The 16662-nt window shown below is 38.4% G+C and overlaps 1 protein-coding gene across 35 annotated transcripts in view; it reads left to right on the top strand.

Moving 5' to 3' along the window:
• EPB41L2 (erythrocyte membrane protein band 4.1 like 2) overlaps window positions 1-16662 on the top strand; it is a 214590-nt gene that overhangs the window by 162482 nt on the left and 35446 nt on the right. For 19 of the 35 annotated variants that reach the window (XM_032650773.1, XM_032650764.1, XM_032650770.1 and 16 more), the window contains 6 exons: window positions 355-452; window positions 4790-4962; window positions 9204-9376; window positions 13597-13632; window positions 13883-13945; window positions 15875-16021. In XM_032650773.1, the coding sequence (XP_032506664.1) occupies window positions 355-452; window positions 4790-4962; window positions 9204-9376; window positions 13597-13632; window positions 13883-13945; window positions 15875-16021 (690 nt within the window). The remainder of the gene's footprint in view (window positions 1-354; window positions 453-4789; window positions 4963-9203; window positions 9377-13596; window positions 13633-13882; window positions 13946-15874; window positions 16022-16662) is intronic. The other 16 variants (XR_004352470.1, XM_032650789.1, XM_032650783.1 and 13 more) reach the window with 2 other exon arrangements.

Genomic DNA, 16662 nt, shown 5'->3' on the forward strand with positions numbered 1-16662 from the left:
AAAAAGAGGGTTTTTGATGATAAACTTGCATATATGTATTCCTGTTGATAAAACAAAACAAGCAACAGCCACAATTTCACAGAAAAGGAAAAGTAGTCAGTGCCTGCCACATCTGGCGGGGGGGGCTCATTTTTCTTTTATCTTTGCATCAGCTAAGTGGTCAAGATTGATAGGAAGGTGGTAAAATGAATTTTAGTGGACATTGAGCGATAGCTAATTTATGTCAGTAGTTGATATTTGCCCTTTTTCAAGAAGAACAATTACTTTTTAGTGAAATATCTGAATCCATGTTTTTCAGTAGCTTCTAATCAGCTCTTGAGAAATATGCTGATTTGTTTTATGGATTTATTCTAGCTGGAACAGTTTGAGAGCACCATTGGCTTTAAACTGCCAAACCATCGGGCAGCGAAAAGGTTATGGAAAGTGTGCGTGGAACATCATACTTTCTACAGGTAATTTTGAGAAAACAGCTTGGGATTCATGAAAACAGATCTGGGTACCCTCTAGATCCTAGGAGGGGGCAGTGGATAGCGTGGCAGACGCAGCTAGAACTGCTTTATGGTTCTTTGCTCTCCCTCTTGGTGTATCTGTTTCTGTCACCGTGCCATGCTAGTCCTGGCTCAGAACTGCTCTGCCTCTGCAGTGGTCCCTCACTCCAGTTGCCCTTCACCACCATACCCTCCCACCCCGGCTGCCGCTCTTTCACTGTCACTCACCTTAGGCTTCACTTAGTTGCTCTTATCCGCTCCCTCCTGTCTTACTTCTTTCCCAGCCAGACCAACCCTGAACCCTGTGCTCTGTCCCCTTGCTACTTTGTTAGGAGTGTTCTCCCTGCTAAGTCCCTGTCCCTTTTTGCACATCAGCCTCCACTCTCCCGGTCCTGGATGAGTCCTGTGTCCCGACCTCACCATTTCTATACCTGTGCTACCACGTGTTGCTTTCAATAGCCTAACTATCCAGGCAGACACACTCACACAGCGCTTTGGGTTGGTGCAGTTGTAGAGAGATCATTTCCCATGTCAGCTGGATCTTAGTGCCACCATCACAAATATTCCTGGTCTTCTTGAGCCCCAGGGCACCCTGGCCCCTCTGCTCAGATGCCCTTCATTGGAAGGTGTTCTGATAGTAGATGCTGTGGGTCATGAGCATTCTTGGTTTCATGCATCTTCTCCTTTTCTCTTTTTGTCTGTAATTTAGCATCGTTTCCCTCTCCCTTCATTCATTCTTTTCTACCTCTCCTGTTTCAAGAAAGAGCATATATAGAACTTTTATTCCTCTACCTTGATCCCTTGTTTCATGCCTCACGTAGGATTGTGCTTTGTAAATCATGTGCCCCCAGTGGGTGGCTTCGATGAGCTCTTTGGCCAATAAACATGTCCATGTCTTGCTCTCTGAAAAGCCAAAACACCCCAGAAGATCTCCTTAGACCTTTTAGCCTCCTATAGCTTTTGTCCTGTCTGCTTTCATACTTTTATTCAGGGGCATACTCATTAACATTGCTTTTCTTAGCAAAGTGTGGTTTGCTGATCTTCCTTTTCTCTGTTTCCTCAGTTTTCTATTACTGCAGTCTAGATAGCTGTGATATCTAGACCCTTCATCTTTAAAGTTTTTGCTTTGCACTCTTAAGGTCTAATGCTGCCCCTCCACATACTAGATGTGTGATTGTAGGTAAGTTACTCAACCTTTGTGAGTCTCTCCCTTTCATCATTTGTGTGATGGTGGTAATGATAATAGTGCCTATATTACAGGGTTGTTTTGAAAACTAAATGATATAGCTCACGTGAAACAAACTTAGAACCATTTCTGGTATGAAATAATGTTTATCATCATTATTCTTAGTTTTGTGGCATAGTGTGCTATTTATTTTCAAAACTGCTCTAATATACTCATTGCAGAGGAGTCATATTACCATTGACTTAAATCACCAAAAAGATTCTTTTAGAGAGAACTCATAAATGTTTGTGGTCAACACTTTTTTGTTTTGGTACTAGTTTCTGTTTAATTGTAGCTTAATTGCTTAAGGATTTCTTTGTGCTCAGAAAATTAATCTGTAATCTGATACTGTGTGTATGTGGTCACCAGTGCCAGTTGGGCAAGAAAGCACTTTATCTCAGTTTGACATAAACAGAATAAAAATCCTCTAGTTAACGATTTTCCCTCTTTTGCATTATGACTTAAATCTGCCTTTAAAATATTTTCCTTGTATTTCTTGGATTTATATTTTTTGTAAACTGGAAGTAAGAGAAAATCCTCATATGGAGCTGCTCATTCTGGGAAGATGTGGCCTTTGGTTGAGATACAGTCAACTGAAGTGAACCTGCAGAAGGGTAGCTGATAACCCAGTCTCACTCTCCTGTTTGCCTCTAGTCTTTTTTTTTTCTTTTTAAATTATTTTATTGTGGCAAGATCACTTAACAAATTTTAAATGTATAATATATTATTATTGACTGTAGGTACAGTGTTGCATAGCAGCTTTCTAGAGCTTATTTATCTTATTTAATTGAAATTTTTTGCCGGGTGATTAACAACTCCCCATCGTACCCTCCCTCCAGCCCCTGGTAACCACCATTCCAGTCTTTGATTCTGTGAATTTTGACTCTTTTGGATACATCATATAGGTAGAATTATGTAGTACTTGGCTTTCTGTGTCTGGCTTGTTTCACTTAGCGTAATGTTCTCAAGGTCCCTCCTTGAGATGGGCCATTCCATCTCAAGGATGTTACATTCCAGAATGTAACAGGTCCATTCTGTTACATACTGCAGAATATCCTTCTATTAAAATGGCTGAATAGTATTCCACTGTATGTATATCCTGTATTTCCTTTATCCATTCATGTGTAGATGGATGGTGAGGTTGTTTCCGTATCTTAGTTATTGTGACTCGTGGTATAATGAACATGGGAATGCTAATATCTCTTTGAGATCCTGATTTCAGATCTTTTGGAAAAATACCCAGATGTGGGACTGACGGCTCATGTGGTGGTTCTATTTTTAATTTTTTGAGGAGCCTCCTTACTGTCTCACATAGCTTCTGTACCATTTTGTATTCCCACCAATAGTATGCAGGGGTCTCAGTTTCTCCACATTCTTGCCAGCACTTGTTGTCTTTTGTTTAGTTTTTAAAATTTTGTGGAGGAGGAGTATTTCCTTTTGGGTCACGATGGCATGTTTCTCCTTTGAGATATTTTTTAGAAATGTCTCTTTTTGTCCACTTGTTGATCTCCCAGTACACAGGGCATGCTTCGTGAATGGATGATAAAATAAATGTGATTTAGCCAACTTGTTTTTCAAGGAGAATGAGTATTTCTTAATTACTGCACTGATAAGCTCGCCAATGACCCTTTTTTCTATACATCATTGCTTTCTTACACGGCATTCTTAGACCATAGCTAGCTGGATTGCAAGGTAGGGAAACCCGCCATATTCAGCCCATCAGGAGACAGTGCATGGTAAATGACCACATTTCTCACCCTGCCCCTGGTGCTCATTATGAGTGTCGAGACGTTTAATCTTTCAGCGTCCCAGGTTCATTCACTGTTAGAGAAAGAGATTACAGAGCACAGACAAGAGTTAATTTCTGGTCTAAATGTCTAGTATTCCGGCTTTCTAATTTAAGAATATAGAGCTTTTTCCAAAGTACAGTTTGAGGCACTGACGTTCTCAGATTATGCTTTCTCAGCAACATCATCTCTGTCTCCTTTGAAAATCTATTGGCAGAAAATGGAAGTTTTCAAGGAACACTTCTGCTAGCCTCTATGACAAGACTAAAGCCAAGAGTGTATTAATTCTTTTTACATCAGTCTCATTCTAACACGTTGTTTTCCTGGGTTGATATGATGGAGAATCCTGAACTGATGGGGGAGCACCTCTTGTATTACTACATGTAGCTTTACCTTGACTTGAATCTCTTTTCATTGCTCGTTAAGCAGAAGATTTCTAAAAGTTGAGCAGAAATGCTAGTAATACTCGGAACGGTAAAGAACTCTTTGAGAAACCACTCTTCTTTGGATGATGATAGGAAAAGTTTTGGTGGAGTTCTCCATATTCTGGAATTGTCAACTGCAATCTTCTTATTTAATACATTCTCTAAGAGCTCTGGGATTATCTTTTTTTAAGATGTTTTGCCAGCTCTTCATCAGGCAGTGAAGGCAAGATAAGTTCAGTTGTATACCAGACAAGATTGGCTCACTTACTAAAACCGTGCTTTCACATAAGTCTGGAAGTACTTGCCATCAGGAGTTGTACTTCATTCTTTACGGACCTGGGGTTTAAGCAGGACAATTGTGCTGGCAAGAAAGGGTGTTCGTCATCCCTACAGATCCACTGTGCGGTGTTCTTCATGGGACAGCATCACTTGATGGGACAGATTCCTGAGTTAGACGTTCTTTCCCAGAGAAATAGACATAAATATTAAGAATTACTAATGGTAATGGACTGCTACTTGGCACTTCTGGCTTGGAGCAAGAATTCGGACATATGTGTTTATATAAATGATTTAAGTTAATACAAATAAATAACCTTTGATATACACTGAAAACAGCTGCGTTTTTGCTCTGGTTGAGGAGAACATTATTCATGAATATGTGAATGAGGATTTATTCATCTTATCATTATCATAAAGCTCTGTATATAGGAGGGTTTATAAATAATGTTGATTTTTATTAGAAAGTTTAGGCAGCATTTTTTGGACCAAATAATCATACTTAATGAAATGAGATATTAAAATATATAGTTTCAAAGTTAAAAAAATATCCATAAAGTCTAATCTTGTTCCCTTTTTCCACCACAGGCTTGTGTCTCCAGAGCAGCCACCAAAGGCCAAGTTCCTGACCTTGGGGTCCAAATTCCGCTACAGCGGCCGTACCCAAGCGCAGACCCGCCAGGCCAGCACCCTCATTGATAGGCCGGCACCGCACTTTGAACGCACTTCTAGTAAGCGGGTCTCCAGGAGTCTAGATGGAGGTAAACACATTTATTCGGATTCTGGATTCCATTAATCTTTCTCTAACCCAGCGGGATCAGAAAATGTTGATCTACTTATTAATAAGATCCCCAGAAATACCCTAGAGGGAGAGCCATTCTTTTTTCCTGAGTAAATAAAATACTATTACTTACACTCATAAGAAAATAATTTTATAGTGTTTTGAAGTTGTCATTCTGAACGTAAATTTTCTTGGCACTGTAAATACACACAAATATCAGTTGAGTTCTTTTTGATGAGATGTTGGACAGATGTTTTTACTGGTCTGACTTAATCGTGATATATGTTATGTGACCTAATTTCTTGAACTTGTTAAGTAATGGCAAACATGTAATTCCAAGGGTTTTTGGTGTGATGGCATATATAGAACTTTTATTCAAAGGAACGTAAAACATCCATTGCATCATCACATTTTTGAATTTAAAAACCCTTACTAAAGCTTAACAGACATTCTAGCATACGGGAAACCATTCACAGCTTCCAAGGATTAGTTCAAATGCAGTGTTTAACAAAAAGGAAATATAGTCTGTTCACCTGTTCTTACATCCAAGGGGAGACATGTATAACTTTGTTCTATTAGAATTCTCACTTAGCTACATATGTGTAGTTTTTAAATAAATTACACATGGAGATAAATTGATGTTGCTTCCCTTCATTTTATATATATATCTTATTACCTGTCTAATTTTAGGTTAATAGCAGGTTTCCTATAAAAGAGCTGAGGTTAATTTTATATTAGAATGCTTTAAAAAATTTTTTTTTCTTTCTACCTAATAGCAAGGAATTGGTATGGATACCTTTCTACCAGAAGTAGTTCTCCAACATCTTTTGGCTGATGAATCTCAAAACATACACACAAATAGTAATGCTAAATTGGAAATTTTCTATTTTACTACTGTTTATCAGCAAAAACCTGGTTTTGATCGTTATTACTGATACCTTTCTGAAACACGAACTTGAACAACTTATGTTTCAAATAATCAGCTGAACTGAGCAGATTGGATATGCTAATAGGTAAAACTCTTCTCTCAGTAGTGAAGGACTGACACTCCTTGGCCTTGATCTATTTTTCCTGGAATAAACTTAGAAAACAGATCCAGCCAGACACACAGATACTTCCCAAGTTTTGTTGGTGGGCATTTTGGTAGATATAGTTATTGAATCTTGCTTCTGGAGAATCTTTCATATAGTTTTATGAGACCACAGGAAAAAATGTGCAGCAGAATCATAAATTGTGGTTCAAATAAATGTCCACGTTCCCAAATGCAGTGATTTAAATTTAGTGAATTAGTACTGCACGATAGTTGTCAGAGTATCTTCTAGCTCATCAACAACTGAGTACTTTTTCCAAGTAAATCCAAAAAATGTGCCCGGTTATGTAAATATTTCACAAGTCTTGCCCCTTGTCACAGAGAATTTATACAAGTGCTGAATAAATGTCATCAGTGTCATTTAATGCCTGAGAGAAATCATTCCTCTTTCTGGAACACTGTCCTTTTTAGCCTTTGTTTTAAGCTATGAGGTTTTTATAACTCTTATGTTGCGAATCTTAGGGCTTAAAAAGAGCAGTAAACTACTGCTTTTTCTTTGAGGTATATAAACTGTGCTCAAGGAAGCCCACCATCTTGTATGCGCAGTTAGCGCAGAGGGTTATAGTGGGTCCGTATCTGAAGACAATGATTTTCACAAGTAAAAGCAACAAACATGGCACAGTAATCCATTATTTTTCCTTTTGTGCTTTGGACACTGTAATTCATCAGATGGGCCAGCCATTCAAAAGGATTATTGTGTTGTTGTGAGAAATAGGAGGCTTTTCATGCCAATACATGACCAGACAGGGAACTATTTGGATAGGGCTTATGTTCTTTTTTTCCCCCAGAGCAAAGCTAGGCTGTAACCTGGTACTGAGCTCTATTTTCCCCACCACACCATCCATATACCTTTTGTTGTTGTTGTTGATATGTGTTATGTTTTCTTTCTCCTGTTTTTAAACAGGCTATTTAAATACATAAATATTCTTCACTTTAAGATTTGACAAGTTAAGTCTTTTAGTGATTATGTAGAAAGTAAAAATCAATGTGATTTCTAGAGATCAAATGTCAAAATAAAAATTAATCTAGGATAGCTATTTTAGAACAGTGAGATTCCAAGATTGCTATTCAAGCCAGAAAGAAGGCAAATCAGTCATTGAGAGCATGAACACCCCAGATGCATGTGAGAGCAGGGGAACTGATGATTTCCTGAAAGTGGAAAGTATAATCGGGCATTACAGATTGGGTCATCAGGGAAGGAAGGCATATCTGAGGAAGAACCATTTCAGTTGAGACTTGAAGGATGAGAAGGAAGCAGCCGTGAGTAGAACAGGAGATAAAGCATTCCAGGTAGCAGGAGTAGCAGGTCTGAAGATCAAAAGTTGAGGGACAGCTTGATACATTCTAGGAGCAGAAAGAAGGCAAGTGCAGTCAGAACTGACTAGTGATAGGGAGAGGTAGGCTGGGAGCAGGTCACACGGGGCTTTGCAGGTCACATTCTCTTGGTGCCGAACGTGGTTTTTATTCTAGGAAACCATTGAAGGGTGTGTGTTGTACATACATACACATGTGTACACACTTATAGAGGCACATATGTGTACAGTGCTATCTATCTTTAAAAAAAAAAACAAAAATCACTTGATGCCATGTCCAGAACAATTAGAGAGGATGAGAGAGGAAGCTCAGGCCGACTTGTCAGGAATAATCCTGGTGTGAGAGTCATGGTGGTTTTGTCTCAAATGGTAGTAGACCTATTAGTCATTGGTACCATAGGTTCTGTGCCTTGGGCTTATAAACTTCTCAGGGTTCTACACGGTTTAAGACCTGACAAAAATTATTAGCTGCAAACTGAAATCGTTAAGTGTTTAACAAAAGTATGCAGGGTCAATATTTTGCCAACTTCATTATGTAACTTTAAATTGGATATTCATTAAAATTTTGATATCATTACATTTGAAGCCATTTCTAGGTCAGAGTTTCTCATTGTGGTAAAATAGAGATGGAAGCAAGTGACCACATTTAGAAATACATCCAAGGACTCTATTGGACTTGCTGGTTGTTGAGGGGTAAAGGAAGAGACTTCAAGGTATCTGACTTGAGTAACTGGGTGCAAGCATGAGAGTGTATTTGGCAAAAAGTCAAGACTGAGAAGAAGGAAGTTTTGGACAGGGCAGGTGAGGGGTGTGGATTAAGAGGCTTCTAGTAACACATGGATTAGAGGTCTAGGTGTTGCCCAAGTTCAGTATGGTGGGTCACACACAGTCTCTGCCCTCCAAGAGCTTGCAGCCTAAAGTTAAACAGTGGGCTTCCCTAGGGGCATGGGGCCAGAGCAAGCCGCACTGTGTCAGGAAAGCGCATTTTATGCTGGTGAAATGACCTCAATGGTTTCTTTGGGGAAGAAACTACAGATGGATAGAGGCTTTTGCCGGTTGCTACTCACTTTGCCTTGTTGAGATTTGAAGCCGTCTTGGATTGATCTGCCATATGACAGAAATGTCAACACGATATATGTTCCTGCACATCTGTAGGATAGATGAAGGGAACACATAAGGCCAGATTTGCTAAGGCAGAGGGTTTTATGTATTAGACTTACTGTAGGTCAAGTTGAGGCATTCAGGAGGGAGGTTAGAAAAAATGAAAAATATTAACATAAACATAGAAGTTGATTCTCTAAAATCTACTCTTACTGTCTTGTTGCAATTTCGACTGGTGTTCTAATTAAAGGTTCCTTTATGGAGGAATTCTTAAAACTTATTGAAGCAAATCATTTTAATAACTAGGTAATTATTTGTTGCAATAGGTAGATTCAGAAATAAGTTCAGGCAAGATTAAAGAGACTCCAGAGAATTAAAATACTGCTCACCTTGTAATTCTGACATAGTACCCTGACTCTGGTGTTTCATCTGGTCTTAGAGCTCCTTCTACTGGCCAATTCTATGATCAGTGTCTTATCCTTCAAAAATCTGTGACTTGAGAGCTTGGTCTAATTTATTGGGTTACAATTCAGGATACTTATAGAGTTTATTAAAAGTTTAAACATGAGTTTATTTGATACATTATTTTCATGATCAAACAGTGTTCCCATTTCTGTTAATTGTCTGTGAGGTGCCTGTTTATCTGGGAAGGCAGGGCGTTCATCAAATTTTATCGCTAAGTGTCCTAAAGCAATCTGTATGATCATTCTCAACTAGCTCTGATTGGTGGTGTGGACCGGAGTCTTACGAAGGATTTTCCTGGCCCTGCTGGGGAGGTTTCAGCACGTGGCCCTGGAGCTGTGAGCCCTGCTGTGGTACAAGATGGTGATGGCAGCAGGGACATTAGAAGCCCAGCTAAAACCCCACACGTGCAACTCACTGAAGGAAAGGTATGGTTAATTAGTTGAATACGTGGCTTTAAATGTGTATTTAGACAAGAGGCTGTCTATTGCATTTGTTGTTTCAGAACTCACTTAAAATCAGCCATTGTATGTTCTGTGTTGATAAAATTTCCCACTTTTCAAATATGTGTATGCTCTTGCCGGTTTGGACTGAGTCTCTAACCTTCTTCTGGTTGGTGTTCAAAGCAAAATGTTTCAGCGTAAATTACCTTAATACAAGCAAGTAATTTATTGGTCTCTTGTCCATCCTTATAATTATCCTATTTAATTCAGCCCCCAATTATAAAAAACTGTGATGATTTGAAATTCATATTTGGTTTGTTTCAAGTAAATTTTAATGTGTAGCCTATGTCTTGATTATTTTATTGTAGTATTGACTTGAATTTTTTAAAAGAAGAAAGGTGGTCTTTATGAAAAATACGATTTTTCATTAATAATCTACCACTGATGAAGAAGAAAGTTTTAAGTAATTGTTTTCTGAATACTGAGTGAGAAGATGGTGTGTTGCTTTCAGTCTTCTTTGGTGTGTATACCATAGTGAACAGAGAAGTAACCTATATTGTGTTTTCAAACTTGCCAGGGTTATTTTATATTACCTTGAGCAAGTATAGTCACTTAGAAGTTGATTTGAAGTGGCTTTGAGTTCTTCAGATCTCTGCACAAAGCAACTTTTGAATGGGTAACATTGGAAGTAAACATGAAAAAGAAATGAAATCATCCTGTGGATTTATAATGTTTTCAAAATTTTAACTTTGAAAAATTTAAAGATGTGCAACATGAATTTATAAAGAACTTGCTAGATGAGGTAACTGCCAGTGTCTCAGGATTTTCTGCACGGACAGCCCCCAACCCCAGCAGAGAGGAGGGCTCGGGCACCCTGGGGGCCCTGTCTTATGCTACAAGGACAGATGCTTCTGGTAGCATGTGCCATTAGGTCCTCTTCATTCCTTTGTTAAAAAATTTGTGAATATTATATTCCACAAAGGATTTGATTAAAAATTAGTTTAGAATAACAGGAATCACAGCAAACAAGATATCTATCAGTAACTGAAAAGTTGTCAGGATAGGTTATGATTATGCTACCAGGACACCCAGGAGTGGCTACTTACATCAGAAATAGGAGAGCTGAGAATCTCGGAAAGTCTGTGTTCCATTCTGCCTAGATAATGTGATACAAAAGAAAAGTTCTTTTAAATTCCAAGGGAAATTCTGCCTGCTTTTGGTAAACGACTGGCCTTTTCACTAATGCGTTCAGGGTTTGTCAGCGACCAGGTTCAAAAGTAATAATGCTATTTGAGTTGCATAGGATCCGTTTGCAACCGGTTGAAAATTAATAATTACATCAGCCTATCACCTGTAAGTTGTATGTGATAAAAGTAGTCCAGTTTTCCTGTTTTATAAATGGATCATTTAATTCAGTTTCTAATGACACTGTGTTAATACAATCCTTCTGAGTAAACGTTTTCACTAACAACCCACTTCTTCTCTCCTCTTTCTCTCTCTTGCTTTTGGTTCTCCTTTGAATGTATCCGCTGTGTAATTTCACATTCAACCATGGGTTTGCTTTGAGAATAGCTTATTTCCACATGCCCACCTTCACCACTCATCCGCTGTGCTTCATCTCTTTCCCCACACGTATTGCCAGCCCCTGAAATGGACTTGCTTTCAGACATTTGGGAGGAAGACCCCTTTGGGGAGGCCGATCAGATCACACTAGACAGCTTAGAGCTCCCTTCCCCGGGCGAAACATCAGAGCGGGGGGCTTGTGATTCTGGCTTGGATCCTCTTGAAGCCCCTCCTGAGACTGACTGTCCTCCCGCCCACGAGAAGCCTCTAAAAGAGGCTGAGCACAAGGGTTCAGAGTTTGGGCGCTTCTTCAGTTTCTGCAGACGCTTTCCACCTCGCTTCCCCTCACTGCTCGATGATGGTGGGTACCTTGCCTTCCCCAGCCTCCCCAAGGCCTGGGTCTCCTTCCTCCCCACCGACATCCAGCACTGTGTTCCCATCACCTCCCCTTTGTTCCTTCCCTCCCTCATCCTCATTTTTGGACTCCTTCTCTCTGCGTCTCAGTCAGTGCCTTTTTCTCTCACCTTTTCCCTTCCTCTGGCTCTATCCCTCTACTATCTGGAGGCAAAAGCTGCTTCCTTGACTGTTTCTTATGACTGTGACTTGAATGACCAAACGGAGGAAGAGGAAGCAGTTGCCAGCTCTCCTACATGAGCTTTAAATCTGTGCGGTCAACAACACTCCACTTCATCTTATACCCTTCGTAATGTAGAGTGTAAACATGTGCAAAATTCCATCACTGGTTAACCTCAAAATAGTATGATCTCTACGCTTTCACACACATCCTTTTAGTACATGAGAAGTGTAATTAAACACTTCCCCTCCACTGATATTGACTAGGTCCACACATTCTAAGTTAAGAGCAAAGTTGGAGGATTATTTTATAAATACCTGAACCATACTAGGCCATAAAAACAAGGAGAGGGGGACCTATGTTGCCCTTAATAATCTGTTTTGGGTCTGTCCATTTTGCAGATAAATGTTAATGCTGTTCCTTTAGGATGGAAACTTTATTTTGATATAGAACTTAGGATGCACTGGACATAGCTGTAATCGATATGTATTAGTAGAATTCCTTAGTGTTATTATTTCTCTGTTAGAAAGCCAAGCTTGTTCTTGCATTTTTGAGGATGCATCTGTGACCTTTACTCCTGACATGCATAGGTCTAATCTCAGAAACTCCTTGTCTCCCTATTATTGTAGCATTTGGAGCCCAGATGAAGTTCAGATAGTTTGTTTTCTTTTTTTAACTCAAAATCATATATTATATAAGAGTCACCCTCATGTATTCTGTAAGGAAGATACTATTCTGTTATCTTTTCTTTAACAAATATGTATGAAAAATGAACCATAGTATTTTGAAAATTTAGACTCTGTAGCACTAAGGTTGGACTGGACCACTTAGTGTTCTTTTATTTAAAGTTAGGTGTCTGGTTTGATCCGAGGATTTTTGCCCCAATATAGGGCTACCTCTGCAGTACTAAGCAGTGCTTACATGTGTAGTACTTTTTGATTTGTTTTGCTAAATGTGGTCTGGGGACTTAGTGTCCCATATCCTGTGGTTACTATTAATACGTAAAATAAGTCACAAAATTTAGAGCAAATCTAAAGGAAAATGTGAAGATAATTAGGCATAGTGGGAGGATCCACGATTCCTGAAGGTTACCTGAAGAATGCCAGATCGACATTTTCGAGAATTAAGTGCTGACCAAGGAATTGGAAGATGATTCTTAGCAAATTGTTGAGTGGCTGTGTCTAATTTTTCCCTGCTGATCAAAAGATACTCTGAGTTCCCCACTTACCTCTCAAAAATGCTTGAATAGTTTAAGAAAAATAAAAGCACTTTTGAACTCTCGGATTTGACACTGTCTGTTACAGTAAAGGAGAAAAAGAATATGTATAATCCTGCTATAAATGAACATGTAAAGGTTAAACTCTTTTCCTTTGGTATCCGAACCAATATTTTTCTTTTATGCTATTCCCTTTCATGAGTCAGTAGTCATCAGTATTTATGTTAGTTTTAAATGTACAGATTAAATCTTTGGGTCATTAGATAACTGTCCAACTATGAAAAAGTATTCTTGCTTAAAGAGTTTTATGAAAGAAAAGTGGCTATAAAATATAAGAGTGTTTTTAACTACCCACCATTTTATATGAAAGTAGCAAAATAAACCAGTTTCCCCCCAAGGAAAGAAATCTGTGTTAAAAAACTAAATAATAGGGTGAACATCTGTCCCTGATAGAAAGTGAAAGCCAAAATTTACATCATGACACTTTGCCCTCACCACTAGTTGATTTAGATGTTTCAAGTTAGAACAGATTGAATTATGCCATCTTTACACTCTCATGTTTTCATTCCTGAGTCAAAACATATTAAAAAGCAGCGCATAATCTAGGGACTGAGAAAGAGTGAAGCTTCCATTCTCCATTCCACCTTTGCAAAAGACCATTTCCATCATTTGTGCAACACTGTAGGTGAAGAAAGACCAAAGTGGCTTAATAGTCTGCATCTTCTGAGGGCCAGACAGTAAAGGTTGGTAATGCTGGTTCACCATTTAAGTTCAATACAGCTTCTTTGCACTGATGGTAGCATTTCCACTAATATTCCCCTTCTCTCTGGCTGCTTGCTGGGTGACTTCCAGGCGAAGACCGAAGAGGAGGAAACACAGCTGGAGGAGGTGGATATTTTCCCCCCAAAGTTACATACCTGGTAGCTGCTGCCTGCCATTATCATTTGTGCGGGGGGTGGAGCACTTTAGGGTTTATTTGTGAGTTTTGCTCGCTGTGGCTTTAGGTTCTTAAGATTTTTATTCCTCTTTTATTTTAATGTCTTAGACTATCCAACTCTGAGTCATTTCTGGTGCTTGCTGGTTGATACACTTATGTTTATTTGCCTTTTTCCCCCCTGTGTGTGATTTAATTTCACAGAAAAATTCCTTGAGAGTAGAAGGGGATAATATTTATGTCAGACATAGCAATTTAATGTTGGAGGTTTGTATAATTTAAGAAAACAACTCTGTCCTAATGGCTGCCAGGCTGCTGTGAACGGGGGGTCACGCACAGGCTGGCTGGCACCTTTCAAGCACAGTGCACGAAATGCATGGGGGAAGTTCACCTTGGGAGTGCATGTTACCAGTCCAGCTTTGTTCTTCTAAAGTGGCTTAGGTAGGAATATATCTACTATAAGTTCTCAAAGTGACAACTGGGAAAAAAAAAAATTCTGTGTAATCAAATGAATAAACTTTTTATTCATTAATCTTGAAGTTCTACAAGTAAACCTATTTTCTCCTAATGGGTTATCTCCAGGGTTTAGAGTCTGAAGTAACATGATCCCATCCTTAATGCACGTTCACCAGAACAAATATTTGTCGATCTGGCATTAAGTCATTTGGCCCTGTGTCCACAATTTTTTTTTTTTTTTGGTGGTGCGAGAGAGTGCCAAAATCCATGCAATTAGGAATGTGGTCCAGTTAAAATCTTCCATTTGAGAGTATGCTAATTAATGGGTTTGTTTTGATTAAAAAGAAAGAATAAATGAAAGAAAGTAAGAAAGAAAAGAGGAGGAGGAAAAAACCTAGCCACCCAATTAGGAATGTAAAATGTATTGTATTCCCCGTGTCACACGAGAACGGTTTTTTGTTTCTTTTCCCCCCTTCTTTTAGGGTAGTACATGGCAGTGTATTCAGTGGAGAGCTGCAATCCTCAGTAATTTGACTAATCTGTTCGGTTGCTTTCAGCAGCTTTGATAACTGTTGGAAATGTATTTTTGCATAACTTACTAAAATGCTCTGAAGTGTAATACATAACATTGCTTTGAACAAATGCAAGAAATGTGCCTGATCTCAAGCCACAGTCATTTTTCCATGCCATGCAAAGATTTTTAGATTTTCATGAGATTTTGCAAATGGCGATAGCAGCTCATAGATGAGCTACTATGCTTGTGCATGCATATGGAATATCTAATTTAATCAGATGCATGACCTGTTTCTCTGGGAGTAGTGGGATTGAAAGCTATAATCCACAGGTGGCCCCATGATTTTTGAAATATAAGAAAACATTTAAAATTCAGTTAAAACTGTTTTCTGAATACTGCCTTTTATTTCCACAAATATCATTTCTCAGGGCCAATCTAAAAAATCCCACAAGTGACATTTGTCAGGGCCTATTTCAGTGAAAATTGACCTGGTAGTTTTCCTCGCATCTTTTTATAAGGACTGTTTGGTATGTGGGTGGCTTTTGTGCTTGGCAAGTACGTGAAACCAATATGATGTTCATTTATTTTAGAGAAAGGCCAAACAGAAGCAGCCTCTGGAAGCTGTTCAGTTTATTCCATAAGGATTAAAAACCATTGCTGAATTTCCTGAAAAAAGCCAACCGTTGGTCCCCCTACCCCTCCTTTTTGGGATGATCCTGAACTGGATTCCTGTCAGGCCAAATGGGCTCTGAGTCCACCTTTCTCTATTTTCACTTGCTTCATTATATTACAGGGTGCAACTCTAGTAGTAACCCTAATCAGAAAGGTAAATTTGCAGGAACAAAGTCATGGGCTGCATTTCAAATCCAACTATTAGAAAGAAGGGTTATTGGCCATGTTGAGTATTAGTTCCATAGCCTCCTTCTACTCATATCTTAAACAATTCTAAACAGAGAAGAAGTCAGAACCCTTTAAGACAGGAATCATAAAAAAATTGCACATTGGTTTTATTTTCAAATTTGGACAAACTCATATTCCTAGGTGATGATAATGGCTTTTGAGACTTGGCATTTTTCTTGCTTTACTGTGTTTTTTTAATCATAAGTTTACTTTGTCTTATTTTTTGGTTTCATTTTTTATTTTTATCCTATTGGGTTTTTTTTTTTTTGTTTTTTGTGTTTTTTCCTTTTGGATTTTTCCCCCTTTATTACGTTACATATTGCTAGGACCTGGATAAGGCCCAGGAAGAAATACTGAAACACCAGGCTAGCATTAGTGAACTCAAGCGCAATTTTATGGAATCCACACCCGAACCACGCCCTAATGAATGGGAAAAACGACGTATCACACCTCTGTCCCTACAGACACAAGGGGTATGTCACTAGCTGTTTGTTGGCTGTATGTCTCAATCCAGCTGTTCAGTAAAACTTAGGTTGTTAATCTATTATGTTGATTCTCAAGACGTTACAAAATGTTCCCTTTTTTTAAAAAAATGTAACTGCTAATAATTTTTAAAATACTAAATATTTATTAATAATGTGTAATACTTATTGACGTAGTTCTTGGGTAAATTGTATGGGTTTCGAAATACCTTTAGAATAGTTTCACTATTTTACTCAAGTAACTTGGTAGTGATGAATTGTTACATAGGGCGAGCTAGAAACTGATGTATATTGTATTTAGTAAGTTAATTATTGACTTCTGAAATAAGAGAGTTTGTTTAATAATTAAAGAATTAGTGATTAAAGGGATGTAGGAATGTAGACCATATTTAGAATGGTTTAAGGTAATTACTGTGAAGATAAAGAGCTAAATTTAGCTTTAAAGACTGATGAGCCCTGTTGAAAACTTGTAAAATGTTAATTATACAACTTAATACTGAAACTTCTTAGTAATGAAATGTAGATTAGTACTTTAAGAACATTTTCATCCATAACATCTCTCCAAACTCATTCTTTCTCTTTCCATGGTTTATTTCTCTCCGCCACCACTATAAGCATTGCCTTTAGAATAT

The sequence above is a fragment of the Phocoena sinus genome, chromosome 12, assembly GCF_008692025.1.
Source record: "Phocoena sinus isolate mPhoSin1 chromosome 12, mPhoSin1.pri, whole genome shotgun sequence".
In the NCBI taxonomy this organism is placed as follows: Eukaryota; Metazoa; Chordata; class Mammalia; order Artiodactyla; family Phocoenidae; genus Phocoena; species Phocoena sinus.